The sequence below is a fragment of the Balaenoptera musculus genome, chromosome 17 (genome assembly GCF_009873245.2).
Source record: "Balaenoptera musculus isolate JJ_BM4_2016_0621 chromosome 17, mBalMus1.pri.v3, whole genome shotgun sequence".
In the NCBI taxonomy this organism is placed as follows: Eukaryota; Metazoa; Chordata; class Mammalia; order Artiodactyla; family Balaenopteridae; genus Balaenoptera; species Balaenoptera musculus.
The window spans coordinates 25,911,100-25,926,326 of record NC_045801.1 but is presented as its reverse complement, the minus strand read 5'-3'; the positions used below and the strand labels follow the sequence as shown (position 1 = coordinate 25,926,326).

The 15,227-nt window shown below is 31.5% G+C and overlaps 1 protein-coding gene across 3 annotated transcripts in view; it reads right to left on the bottom strand.

Moving 5' to 3' along the window:
* Window positions 1-15,227, bottom strand: part of CSMD3 (CUB and Sushi multiple domains 3) — a 1,196,954-nt gene that overhangs the window by 165,230 nt on the left and 1,016,497 nt on the right. For 2 of the 3 annotated variants that reach the window (XM_036830958.1, XM_036830959.1), the window contains 4 exons: window positions 11,817-11,930; window positions 11,228-11,323; window positions 9,419-9,622; window positions 12-136 (listed from right to left, as the gene is read on the bottom strand). In XM_036830958.1, coding sequence (XP_036686853.1) covers window positions 12-136; window positions 9,419-9,622; window positions 11,228-11,323; window positions 11,817-11,930 — 539 coding nt within the window. The remainder of the gene's footprint in view (window positions 1-11; window positions 137-9,418; window positions 9,623-11,227; window positions 11,324-11,816; window positions 11,931-15,227) is intronic. The other variant, XM_036830960.1, reaches the window with a different exon arrangement.

The following is a 15,227-nucleotide window of genomic DNA, read 5'->3' as shown; positions in this document are numbered from 1 at the left end:
AATATCCTTACTTGAATGCCAGCTCCCTCTGGCACTGTCATCTTCCATACACAATTCAGATTGTTGTCATAAGGCTCAGGGTATCCAGGAGACAAAATAGTCCCTTTGCGCTTACTTAAAATTCCACCACAGGGCACTGAAAGTAAAGCAAGCCAGGAAAGGGAGTTCATTCTAATGCAAAGGATTAAAATAGGAGAAAAGGTCAGAGATAACATCTTAGACAGATGCTAGACTTGCAAACACAACTTGCATACCATAGACTTGCATACTATGCTTTAAAACTCATAAGAACAACGAAAATTGTCTTCCTATAGCACAAAAACCTTTAAAAAATAATTAGACAACATTAATGGAAAACTTACAATGGCATATCTAAAGTCATACTATAATTAACTCAATAATAGCATATCATTTGTATTATATTACTAACAAGTTCACTGACACGTTAAAAATTGTTCATATCTAGGTATAGAATTTTTTGAAGAATTATCTTATATTTGTTACTTTTCATGTATCTTTTGAGTAGTAATAAAATCCTTTGCAGAGTAATACTGATGATGATAACAACTATAACATGTATATAGAGCCTATATACCAGCACTCTTCCAAGCACTTTATATATTTTAACTCATTAAAGCTTCCCAACAATCCAATGAGATATGAGTAAGTATTCTCCCCATCTTACAGCTGAGGAAATGGAGTCACTAACAGATTAAATAACTTGCCCAAGATCACATAGCTAGTCAGAGATGAAGACAGGATTTGAATACTGGTAGTTTGGCTCCACATTCTTGTTCTTCAGTGGAAAGAAAATACTCAATATGGTTCCAGTCTGGTTATTGCCAGTACAACTACTACAAGAAAGAATAAGTATGGAGACCTGCTTTGATGTCAATAAAAGCTTCTAACAGTTTTAAAAGGTACTAATCTTAAAGCAAAATTCCTACACTGCTGGTAGTGTCAGCTTGATTCTGGGAATGACCTAGCTTATGATTTAGAATACTGTGTGATGTTGGACATGTGCCCTGAACTCTCTGAAACTCAGATGCCTTGTCTGTGAAATGGTAATGAAATTGTTTCCGAGGGGCTTTTGTGGAAAATAAATAGGTATGCTAATGTACATAAAGAAGCTAGCACACTGCTTGGAATGCAATAAGAAATCAATAAATTATATTTCCTTTTGCTACAACTACTGTTATTTTAGGTTCCAATGGCACTGTGATCCTTGGACATTTGTCCTAATCTGGCTATAATGGTGAGATACCAGGATATATTTTTGTAATAATTTTTTTAAAAAAGGTAATACTATAGTTTTGTGCCACTTCTAAAACTGAATGCAAAAATCTAGGGTAATTACTCAAAAGAATGCTAAAAACTTTTTAAATTTTTAAACTTTTAAAACAATGGATAAAGTATTTTTAAAGAAATATTTTTTAGCTCATCCTCCGTCTTCTGATCCTTTCAGTGTAAATGCTGTAACACTGTGACCTACACCATCTTCTCATCTCTTTCTAACTACCATCCCTCAGTGGTGGCATCCATTTCCATGTCATCTATAGATTACGACTACTAAATGTTTATCTCTAGCCGTGACTTCTACCCAGAGTCCTACAATATATCGACTAAGTATCTCAAAATTCATATATCCAAAACAATACTTTTGAAATTCTCCCCCATCTATACTATTTGCCATCTCAGTAAATGTTACCACCTAATTTATCTTTCTTAATTTATCTTTCTGTTCACCTTAATTTATCTTTCTTTCAAATTCACATTTACATTTATATTCAATCTGTCAGCAATTTTGTCAGCTCTATCTTAAAAATATATCCCAAAGTTTACCAGTCCTCATCACTGATCATGATCTTCCAATTTAAATCACCATTAAATTTCCCCTCCACTTCTGCAGTAGTTTTTCTATTCAGTCTTATTGCTTCTACCACCCCCTGCCCCTTACACTAGCCACAGTGATTTTCCGGAAACTGAGATCACATCACTCTCTAGCTCAATGAATCCCCACACTACTTAGAAAAAATTCTAACTCTTCCCAGACTTTGAGGTTCCATATGACTTGGCCTCTGCTCTGCCTCTCCAAACTCTTCTATCACTCTTGCCATCATTCACTCTGTTCTAGACACGTGAGATTCTTGTTGTGGCTTGAACATGACTATACCTTTCTCCCCCTCATAGTCTATACATGTGCTTACCTCCTTGACTTTTATTTATATACCTCCCAGCCCCCTTCATCACCTCATTTGAATATAAAATAGCAGCATGCCCTGGATGTCTTCCTCCAATCTTTAACCTCTGCTTTACTTTTCTCCATAGTATTTACCACTACCTGAACAAAATGTAAACTCCATAAGGGCAGAGATCTTATCTTCTGATTCAAAGCTATGTTGCCAGTGCCTAGAAAGGGACCTGACACTTGGTAAGCACTAAATAAGTGCTCGTTAAATAAATTATTGAGTGACTGGTTGTATATCTGTATATATCTTGTGATTACAAGTTACCTCTTTACCATTCCTGCATCATTCCTTTCTCCCAGTATTTTCCTAAACAAACCATATTTAATTCTACTTCAATCATTTTTATTTTTACCAACAAAATATTACATTATAAAAGTATTCCCAGATATGCATTACCACATAATAGTGTTTTACAAAGTTTTACTTCCCATGTATATTACTTAGCCTAACATTTCTTTTCTATTTTAAAAAGGATGTATTATAAATTTCCCTTCTAATCAGTATTATACAACATAACATATAGATTAAGAGAACAGACTTTAGAATCAAGCAACCTGGGTTCAAATATTAATTATTCTTTTGTTTCTAAACCATAGGGGTTTTACTATCTATAAAAGAGAAATAGTATTCTTATCTTACTCCTGGCATTGGTGTCAATATTAAATGAGATAATGCTTAATAGCACTTCATACAAATGCTAGTAAATGCTATTCATTATTATATTTAATAAGTTTTTCATGGTTGAATGGATGGGTGAATAAATGAATCAATGAATGAGGATTCAGATATTGTATATATTTTTTCATCTATTTCTTTCCCACTCTGAGAAAAGATGGCACAGACATGGGTTGCCATGGAGCCAATACAAGTAAAAATGATTCTCTCTGGTTCTCTAAAGGACTTGCAAAAACAAAGCCTGATAAGGGTGATGGGATAAGCAGCTAATTAAAGACTTCTGCCTAAGGTGGCGGGGGGGGTAAGTGGCAGGTTCAGGGGCTTCTCAAAAGATACCACCATTAACAGAAGTACTTATGTCTAAGGCCACATATTGTCAGAGCTATTAGTGGCTACAGGGTGTTATCACAGAGTCTCAGAGGGACGAGAGTTTGGGATTTTAAGAGACTAAAAATTTTAAGAAATCTGAAGTGTAACAAGGTCAAATTTGGAAGATAAAACTCAGTCTTCCGCAACTTTTTCAAGTTTACTTCTGTTCTAAGTCCAATGTTCTTATAAAAATATTATTGTACTTTATTGTAATTTACCTAAGAATGACTTGATATGACAGATTTGTACAAGATTATTAAATATTGTTTTCTTATGCAGGTTACTTAAATTTGTGGATTCCCTAACTTAGTATTGACCATTTTAACTATAAGTACAACTTGCACATCATGTCTAATGGGGCTGCTTTCAAGCCAATAGTTTAATTTTAGTATGTCGATTTTTTTGCAAAATTACTCAACATTGTATTCTGTTCTACTATGACAGAAAAAAATGAAAGTGTTGATAGCAGTAATAAGAACTGTGAAAATGAAACAATTACAACTGAGGTGGAAATCACTAGAAATGTAGGGCACTGTTTTCTTTTGGTTTCAATTGGATTCTCACTTGGTTTAAGGTGTTAACTGAGTATGCATTGAACTAGTGAAGGCAGAGAAAATAAAATCATTGTGTATAATACCCTAAATAGACTGTCAAAGATTATATCTAAACTGCAAAGTATAAATAGAGAATTTGTTCTTTCTAAGAATAAAATTAACCATGCAATATGTAAATCTACCTATGCATCTTTCCTATCGATTCTCAAAAAGGTCTTGTGGCTTCAAGATGGCTTGTAAAGGTCTAAGCAAGCAAAGTGAGCAAGAGCATCACCATGCAGCGAAAGACTGAAGTTAAAAATGCATGGACCCTGGACTTGGGAAGTTGGCCAGTTGTTCTACCGCTACAAAAATTCATGAAATTATCACACTTATTTGCTAAAATCCATTCATTGAACAAATGTTTACTGAACACTTCTTGTATGTCAGGTCTTCTTTTTGTTGAGCAAAAAACAGAATACAGTGGCAGGGAGAGGAGGGCAAGAAAGATTAGGAAAATAAACAAACTATATATAATCTGGTGAGTGGTTGCTGTAAAGAAAATAAAAAGGCAGGATAAGGGTATAGAGAACGAATGGAGGATGAGTAGCAGAAAATTATTTTAGATAGGATGGCCAAGGAAGACAGTCAGGTGAAAACTTGAATGAAGCAATGCAGTAAGCCCAAAAGGTATTTTGGGGATGCATGTTCCAAGGCGAAAAAATAGAAAGTTCAAAGGCCCTGAAGCAGTTAAAATTTTATCCAGATAACAAATATTGAAAATGAACACAAATTAAAGATAATTCTTTGATATCAACCTAAGATAACTCTGCACTTGACTCTCATATTTGAATTTTTAAGACATCAAGCCTTTTCCTTTTTTTGAATTTTTTGAACACTTAAAAGCATAATCATTTTTATTCATAACATTTGAAACTAAAAATATTTATAGTTAAAAATAGAAATGCAAAGTATATTTTCATTTAGGTAAAGATTAGCAGTGGGACCAAATGGTAAAACCTAAACTGAGCTATCATCTGAGTGTCATTTAGAATCTATTTCTTGTCTCACACAAATCCCATATGTCCTTCTGTTATATATTCGATTTTCTGGATTTACACCTGTTCTACAAAGTATACATTATTTTTTAAGCGGCATAAGGTAATATATCCTTTTTGTGTGATCTTGGCAGGAAACAGAAGTCATCTGATACAGTTTTCTTCTATCTCTAAGTATGCGCTTTCAAACCAGTGCAACAGGAATATAAGAAGTAGTATGTTTTATGTTTAAAGACTCTCCGTAGATGCAGTGACATGTTTCTTAAAAAGCCTGCAGGGACCTGCAGATAGATGGGCTTTTGACAAAGGTGGTGTAGTGGCTCCTGAGTCCATCATCTTTTGCCCTTAAAAGTAAAAAGTGAGGCTGAATCCATGCTAGGGACAGTCCACTAGCATTTACTCCTGAAGTTGAATGTCAGCCATAGCATGGTCTCAAAGTCTTTCAAAGGCTTTAATGCCTAGTAGGAGTGCCGGTCCTTGCTGAAACGAATCTATAATCAAATGGCCTGAGCTTCCCTTTCTTTACATGGATTTTTATCTCCTATGGCAAAAACACTAGGATTAGTCAACTGACACATATGACATATGAAAAAGCTTTGTAATAATCATGTAGAATAGGGGTTTTCTTCTGCTTTAAACAAAAATGGTTTATGTTTACAGTGTAAAGTTCTTATTCTCTACTCTCCATCTCACAGAATATTCTATTTTTCTCTTTCCCCTTTTAAACTGTTCTTTCATGTTTCTTTTTTTTTTCTTTAATGTCAGCTCATTTCTCCCTTTTATCTCTTTCCTCTTTCTAACTCTTGTCTCATCCTCATACCTTCATGGACAAAAGAAAATATATATTTTTTGGATAATGTAATGTTTGAATATTTTAGGGTCAGAAGAAAATGCAGAGTGCACACCTTGATTAAACATATATTTTTACAACCAATTAGAATTATAGTAATCATTATTTTAATTTTAAGTTTATTTTTATTTTAGACCCTTACAAACACTGAAAACAAACCAAATCATGAATATATGCCTATTGTTAGAACTCTGTTCCTTTTTAACCAATTGTCCTTAAATTTATAAATCGATGGAAAGAAATTTCACAATCCCCCTAAACAGCATATTCTAATAAATAAGTACTATTATCCTCTAGAAAATTGTCATTACATTTCCCCAAAGCCTTTCTGAAAATTTTAATTGAAAGAAAAATCTTGCCTTCAAGGAACTCTAAATTATTAGAATTAGAAAGAATAACAGAAGTCCATGCTTTTAGCCCTTTCCAAGATGCAAAAATCTTTGGTGGAAGATAATTTTTACATATAATAACTTTAAAGTGTTATTAAAACAACATATCAACAAATGAAAATGAGTAATATCAAATCCTTTATCAGCACTGCATATAAATTTTTTATCTTAGATCTAATACCTTGAGAACTGAAGTCTTATCTTCTGATTTTATGGTGGAGAATTTGGCAAGCACAAAAACAACTTAAGTTTTGAGTACTTAGATGATTCCAAGAACTATGCCAAGGCTTTAAAACATCTAATAGCCACAATAAACCTATAACTTTCCTGTTTTATTGATATGGGAATTGAGAATCAGAGATTATGTAAAATTTCCAGGATCACCACAATTTCATGTTAAAGTCAAAGCCTAATACTACTACCCAAGACTTAATTAACCCTTATGCTGAGAACCTACTACAATTCCCACTTATAAGGACTTATTCAGTTTTATATGATTCTTTACAACTTTTCTCCATTAATTAGTACATTAACGAGATAAATACATAAACAGAACTTTAATGAGTAATTCATGGATTTACATTTCACTGCTTTGCATATGTAGATTCTTTGAACACTCTGAATAGATTAATGTTTTCAATAATATTTAAAGATTAATGAGCTAGTTTATGCCTTTCCATAAGTCATCATATCACTCTACTTTTATAATTATCTTGAGGGAATTTTCATCGTATATATGAAATTAAATGAAGACAGCTACTTATCCAGTTATCTTCCATTATATGGTATTAATATTTTCTATCAGTATGTACATAAAGAAACTAAAAGTGACACAGAAATTATGTAAATAATTACTGGGAAAAGTGAGGGAGAAATAATGACTGATTCCTGATATTTAGAGAGAAATATTTAAAAACTTATTGTGAGGCTAAAGAGATTTATTATCATGTGTCTTTCTTCAATTATTAAACTGACTTAAAGCAATGTAATTTCTGATTTATACATGTTGTATGACTAATTTTGGCCTAGACATATAGGAACATTTCTCTCAGCTCATGGTCCTTCAGAATAATTTATTTATTAGTATTTTATAAGAGTATGCAGTCAACATATATTGTGGTTCCTAAGGAAGAACATTATTTTCTTTTATGAGAGTATAGAAGTATGTAAAGAAGAAGATTTCTTTGTTCCGTTAACCATAGCTCTATGCTAGGTGCAAAACAGGAGGAACATCAAGTCCAGATGATTTATTCTCCTTTACTTGTTGATTGTCCAAAGTATACTTGAACAGGTTAAGAAATTCCACATTATAAATAAGATATAGAATTCCAATTAGGAAATTAGCTTACCAGCCAAAACATAAAGAAAAGCAGTCTTCTATAATGTACATTGAGGTTTGGAGTCAGAAAACCTTATTTTCAAATCCTGCCCCTACTTTACTGCTTATTAAGTTATGTCACTTTAAAAGAAAACTGTTTTACTTCTCTAAGACTCAGCTTATTCATCTGTAAATTCTGAGAGTAACTTCTCCATAGATTTGCTGTGAGGATTTAATTAAATATGTATTTATATTACTCAGCATGAAACCTGGCAAATAGGAAGCATTAAGTAAGTGGTAATCATATTAGAAACTGGTTATTTAGCTGAAGGACGAGAAAGTTGAAGAGTCATTTACAGCTTTCCAGTGTTTTAAATTATTTTTTGTAGGGAGTTTTCAACAAACAAAAGAATAATAAAAGAATAGTTCACATTCCATTTATTGTAGCAGGAAGAACTAAAATACTGGTTGTAAGAAAAACACTGTAAATTATGCTAGGTATATCTCTTTTGGGAAGTGGTGATATCAAGTTCCTACAGAGATAAGTGACCATCCATCCTTCCTTTTTATTTATGATAGTCCCAACTTGTACCATTTTCTCAGCACAATTATTAATAATGTCCTGATTTGAATGGTAAAAGATTTAGAGCAGTTATGTCCTATACAAAGTACGTGTTCGATGAATGCATATCACCAGACCTTATCTTTACTCCTTCCTCAGTAATGAGTGCACGTTCCATATAATTTCGATTAAAATCAATTTAGAATATATTTTATTCTAATTAAATATGAATTAACATTGTACTAATCTGTGTTAAAATATGGTAAAATGTGTTTTAAAATGTTAAAAATAAAAACTATTGGCACGTTATTTCTTTTCAGGTATGGCAAGAAGTGTTATTAAAAATAGATTTTATATATTTATAAATGTATATGTTATATTGTTTATATGCACACTCATGTCTTCTCTATCAAAAAGTGGAGTATTGAGATTATTAAAATAAAGACAAAATTTTGCTTACCTTTTATTTTAAAAAACCTTCCTCTCATTTTCCAAATCACATACCAATAAAACTTTAATGAGAAAGAACTCATTAGAACTATTTCTTAACCTGAGATTAAGCTTTACTACTCTTCTTTTAGTTTAATACTATATAATTAAATTTTTTAATTTCCAGATATGCTCTTGGAACAAAGAAGAAAGAAACTTCCCAGCAGTCTACATTTTCCACATCCATGGAATTCTACAAGATCCAAAAGTCATTGTAATGATCCTGAAATATGATAAGATTCTAAACCATTTTTATAGTTTAGAAAATGTTTTAATCTGCTTCAAATAACTTAGCAGGGCTAAGTTTATAAACTGTTTATTTTATTTATCAATATAAATTGGGTACAACATTACAAAAATATAGTTTGAAATAATGAGATTTCTGGCTAACCTTACGCCATCTACTCATTCAAAGTGTTCCCACTTATATTTGTGAAAGACTGGGAAAAATTCTTATTTTATATTTTTATACATACATATAATTTATAGAGAAGAGAAAAAACATTTATTTACTAATGTATATTTTCTAATTTTTTTGATGATAAAATATGTCCAGAAAAATCAGCTTCTGTGATCCTTAAAAGATAGGTAAATTCCTTACATATTGGCATAGGTATCTTTGCATAAACTTTTAAAAATGAAAAATAATATTTATTTCAAAGGATGGTAGCACATAATAATTCCATATTAATAGCATTCCAATTCTGTGTTATTGGAAATATGTATGTATATTTTCATTGATTGCATTTCATCTCAATTGCATCAAATAGCCACTCTAATTTGCATATTTAGATACATCATAACTAATAAATTGTTTTAAATTAATGTAAAACTATTATATTTGAAACAAATGTTGAAAGATGCATGATAGCTAATTTTGATATACAATACGTACAATCACAAAGCATACAAATTTATAAACTTACCAATACAGGTAGGTAAGGAATCATTCCATTGGGCCAAAGAATTTGGCACTGTATCACACCTAATTGCAAAGGATCCATGGAGAATATATCCAGGATTACATTCAAAAAGAACCAATGAACCAACTGCAAATTCATTGCCAATCCTTCTTCCAAACCTTGGTTCAGGCACAGAACTGCATTGTGTGGAACTTGTTCTAGGAACAGCTGCGTACAAATAATTGTTGACTTTAATTTCATATTTGGTAAAGAAATAGAGATTTCAAAATGAAACTATGCAAACAGATTTCAAAGAAATCTTCACCAACTTGAACTTTAGTTAACAATTTGAATACACTTATAAAAGTTTATACATAATGAAATACAATTCAAAATGAATAAATATTGCTATTGTCATTAAGATTTTTTATTTAAAAACATTTCACTTTTGATCCCTTAAACAACATTGGTTAAGGTTTTTTTTCTGTTTTTTTGTTTGACCACACTCTTATCAATATAAAAATGTAGCTTGAGTAAGATATTTCAATTTATGGAATGATAGCAAAGAGATACATCTTTTTTTTCTTTTTAAAATGGAATACCAAGCTTACAAAAAACAGGTGTCAGGTTACATAAGGTAATGTCAAGTTTTTTTTTTTACAGTATTTGGTCCCTAAAAACATAGATTTAAAAAAGCAAACACAGCACTTGATTAATTTCATAGCATGTTCATAAACTTGGTTGTTCAAAATATGTTTGTTATTGATGAAGGCAATACATTCAGGCTAAACAGAAGTCAGACAGATTAACAACAATAGAAGTTTTATTTTAATAATCATACAATATCAAATTTGAAATTGCTTTTAGGCTTTATAGGTATGTCCTTCAATTGTGACTTTTTTTTGAGTAAGTAAAATAGAATGATAACAGGATGTTTTTTCTTTTTAAAACACATACAGATGGGATTAAGGAATTTGATAACAGCCCAAAAAATGATAGGATGAATTCCAAATAGACAGATTCCTCATATGTGACTTGAGTGAAAATAACTTCATTTGTTAGAGTGCCTTTTAAAATTTATAATACCACAAATTGTTTACAGAGGGAATACTATTAAGAATGAAACAGTATAATATTATAGCCAATATTATAATTGGAATAAGAGGGTTTAATAAGAATATCAAACCACTAATGTTTATAAATTTATTAGGAATAAAGTTCAAGATACATTTGAGAATAACAACTACAAGATCATACATAATTCAAACAAAATATTCAGATGATAGGTCTTAATTTAGTTTTATATAATGTGGAAGTTTGCCTATAAAAGGTGACAAAAAAAGCTATGTAAACTGACTTTGAATTGCACAAAAACATTTAATAGTCATGAAGAAAGTTTGAATTCTCCTAAGAGAATGAGAAACTAAAATTTTAGAATGGAGTAATGATTTCCTTGGCATGTCTAAGTACATCAGCACAAAATGTTTGTATATTTTTAATTTAGAGTGCTAGACTCTGAGGAAATAGAATATGTAGAGTGAAGCACTGTCAAAAAAAACACACCAGATGTTTTGAAAACAGTATGTTGGGAGGAAGGAAAAGCATGCAGCTAACTTGAGAATGATGATGGAAGCAATAGGTCTTTTTTGACTTTGGTCAAAATAATAGTGCTCTAATAATGGGGGAGGGGACAGGGCAAAACTGTTTTTAAAAAAACATGCAACTTTTATCTCTCCTTTATGGTTATGAGGATCTCATCATTCAATAACTCTGGACATAGCATGGAAATTGACATCATTCCTTAGTGTGTTTCTATGCTACACGGTCACTTACCTTGATAAACAAAGTGAAATCCCTTAGCTGTTATTGGTCCAATTGAAGTAAATCGAATTGTGATCTGATTACCTGAACTCAGTGGAAGTGATTCTCCTACTCAACAAAACAAACACTAAGATATCATAAATAATTTCATTCAAGTAAACCTAACAAATTATATTAATTTACACTGTCATTTGAAAACGTCAATCTATGTTCTATTAAATTACTTTAATATATCCTACCACTGACAATATATTTTCTTTGGGTTCAGCTTCAATTGCAACCTTTTTACTGGAAGGTTTTTATTACATTTTGATAATATTGCCTCATTCTGTAAAGAATCTTTAAATATTACATTAAACACTACAGACTAAGTGACTAAGTACTATATTTACTTGATTACAATCCCAGAAAATAGTTGGTTATACTTTTCTCAAGAATTTGAATTATTCTTGTGTTTCTATTCTTTTTTTAAAAATAAAGAATGATTCTATTTTCAGTTTATTGCTAATATGGATGACATAAATCTCAACTTTCACTACAATACCAATCAAAATCAGTCTTTAATCAATAACTGATGCATGGCAGTTCTATTAAAGGATACCTGAATGGGATCCTGAGAGGGAAGATAACAGAGAAGATTGCTGAGTTGGCCCATCATACACCTCAACAACATCGTGGAGTGATGTCTGGAAAAATACAAACTGGCCAAACACCACTGATCAACAGGAACCAGGAGAGGCAAACAAATCACCAACCATCCAAAAATGAAAACAAAAAACAAAAAAAAAAATAGAAAGAGGAGGAGAGAGAGAACAAAGTATTACAATTTAATAGTCATTTTTTTTTTTCTACCTTTAAAAGAGGATGTGTGTCAATTGGTTGATATGCCTGACACATGTACTTCAGGTCATAAAAGTAATGACCGTGGCTTAAAAGCAATAAAGTTGTAAGAAGATTATTTTTTAAAGTAAATTAAATGGGTATAACATTTAATTTAGCTCAAAAATCATAAGGTTGGAGATTAATACTGTATAATAACTACTTTTTAATTTTTCTATTGGTAGATTCTTTTCACTTTGTGACTCTCTTCTCTTTTTCTAATTTTTTTTCCCTCTTTTAGATGACATAGACAAAGTTTTAGTTTAGGGGATTTATTGTAGATTGCTTTTAAAATGCTATTCCATTATAAATAATAGTGTCACTAGAAAAATATCAGCAATATACTTCTAAGGTATAGCGTTTAATTCACATTCTAAAAATGATCCCTAAACATTTATTGTTAATCCTCTGTCAAAATAAAGACATATTATTTATGATTCCTCAGCAACTGAGATATTTTAATTTCAATTGAGATATAAAATTCTACAAAATGACTGCTTTTTCATGGTAAGTACAGATCTGATGTACTTACCAACAGAGTTTTATAAATGTCTCCTTTTTACTTCATTTTGTACTTTTCCTTTAATAATATATTAACTTTACATGCAGAAACTACCCAAACTATAACTTAAAAGAAAGAACCTGTTACAGAGCAGAAATCAACTAGTGTTTTGTGATTTTAAAAAGTGAAATAGGTAATAAAATTCATCCTTAAAACATTTCATTGAATAGAAAAATTGTGCGGTTTAAAAGAGTATGATTTTTCAAAAGTTTAATAATGTAAAAGCAAGGTAACTTTTATAAATTCAACATTATATTACTGTCATTGAACTATACATTGCACAAATATATATGTATTTTTAAAGTTCTTCATATTTTACCCCTTAAATCGAGGTTATGGTCATCCTATGGTGGTCACATGAAGACAGGCTTGTTCATTTGAAACATGCTGAGTTTTGCATTTAAAGCCACACACATAATACTGTAAACAAAGCTACACGTATTTTTTTTGGCCTGCTAAAATAAGCTGTTGATCTCAGTCCAGTTCTTTGTGGGGTAAAAGAAAACAAACGCAGAGTGTTGTTACTTTGAATAATTCCTGAACCTTAGAGGGCTGACTTTCATAAATGATCCTCCTTAAAACAAGACGTCATGGAAACAAATTTATGTTTCTATCAAATCACATACATGTAAGTCAATTATTTTAATGGTTTATAAGTCATATGAAAAATTTCCAGTTCGACCTTTTTAAAATATCCATATTTGATGGTCTACCAAATCCCAAGTTATTTCAAAAATACTCCTAAAAATATTAAGAAAGTTTTTGTTTTCTACTTGTGCATTTGTTTAGATTAGTGTTTGGATGATCTGTTTTCAAATGTGTCTTTTAAAGTTTCTATTAAAATGCAGATGTTGCCATTGCCTTTCTAAGTGCCCCCTCATCCCCCCCAAAATCAAAGTAGACTAATCACAAGAACTTTGCTAAACCAAGTACGCTGTGCAACAAGACTCTTGATAGATAACATTCTTTCTCTGTATCTTTCTGGGAAGTCATTAGGGAAAAGTGTCAAAATTCAACATCCTTTATCTCTGTCTTCTTAAATATCTCAAATGTTCCATTAGGAAACATGTCCAATTTCCAAGCAAACCACTATATTTACAGACAACAGCTAAAACAACCAATATACACAGTGATCCAAGATCTTTTTCTAAGGAAAAAGGAAAAAAAATACTCCCTCTTTTCTTCTTGTTTGTAGGCTTCTTGTTCTTAAATATTACTTCTCTACAGATAGACCAGAGTTTTGTGTCACCTGTAAATTGGGTATGTTGAGACTATAACTTTTAACAATATAGCCAGTAACACCATATATTTGCATCATATTAAGTAAAGAAAACTGTAGGGCACTCCCTTTTGAGTGATGTTAGCTTGTAATTTATTGTAGTAATTCTGTGATGAGATTGGGGAGAATTGAGAAGAGTAGGGGGTGAGGGAGTTGAGTGTTGAATCTTCCCTTATTAAGGAATCAGTATGCTACTTCTCTTCAACTGCAACCTTACTCTGCCATAATATGGCCAATGGAAATTTTAAGTTAAAAATAGCTTTTATTAGGAAAAATCTCTGAGAGGGTACTGAATCATTATACGAAAGATGAAATTTTAAAGTACATGTTGAATAAATGTTTTGTAGTATGAAGAATCAAGAACACTTGCATAGTGATCTGATTTCCTACACATTATCAGGTTAACTATTGTCTTACTAAACCGATATGTTACAATTCTGAACCAAATCTCCCCCTCTCAGTCAGAATCTCAAGAATTAAATGGTTACTCCGGCGTTTGCTTCCTCTTTCTGCCTCTAAATGTCTAAATTTACTTAGTTTTCTTATGTTCAGATAACAGTACGTCCTTTGCTTCTAAAACGTTCTGAATAGCCAACCACACCCTTTGCATAGTTGAGACTAAAGTAGGAAACAAAAATGTAAAGATTTTAAGGTGAACCAAAAGGTATCTAGTTGGATGTTGTTTTCTGGTAAGCAAGACATTGTCTAGTACATCATTCTGGGTCCCCTGTGTTTATGGGGGCTGCGGTGCAATGTAAAGGATTATTATTATCCAATGGGCAGAACTATTTTATATCTGTTTGTAAATTCATTTCAGTATTCCATATGTCTGTCTATCTATCTATCCATCCATCCATCCATCCATCCATCCACCCATCCATCAATCTATATTTGGTTCTTTGAATTCTTTCTTGAAGCATTGTAACATCTTACAGGGTCCCTCATTAATTAATGAGTTAAATAAAAATTTTAACACATGTTTATTTTATATTTGTATGGGAGCCATGATTATGCCTTCTTAAAAAAAAAAAATACCTTTTAACACTGATCTAGAAACTAGTACCTCAACCTAATAGCTGGACCACCATTTTTTTTTTTCCTAAGGCTACAATTAACCCCTGAGGTCTGGGCTGACCATGCTTTCTGGAATGATTAGCAACCCTCTTCTTTTTCTTAGTTTCCAACAGAGGTACAGAATTCTTTGCATCTCAGCTCCAAGCTCTTCTTTTTCTTTCTCTGGAGATTTGCATGTCGATATTAAAAGCATTTTGCTCTCAAGCTATTAGAGTAGG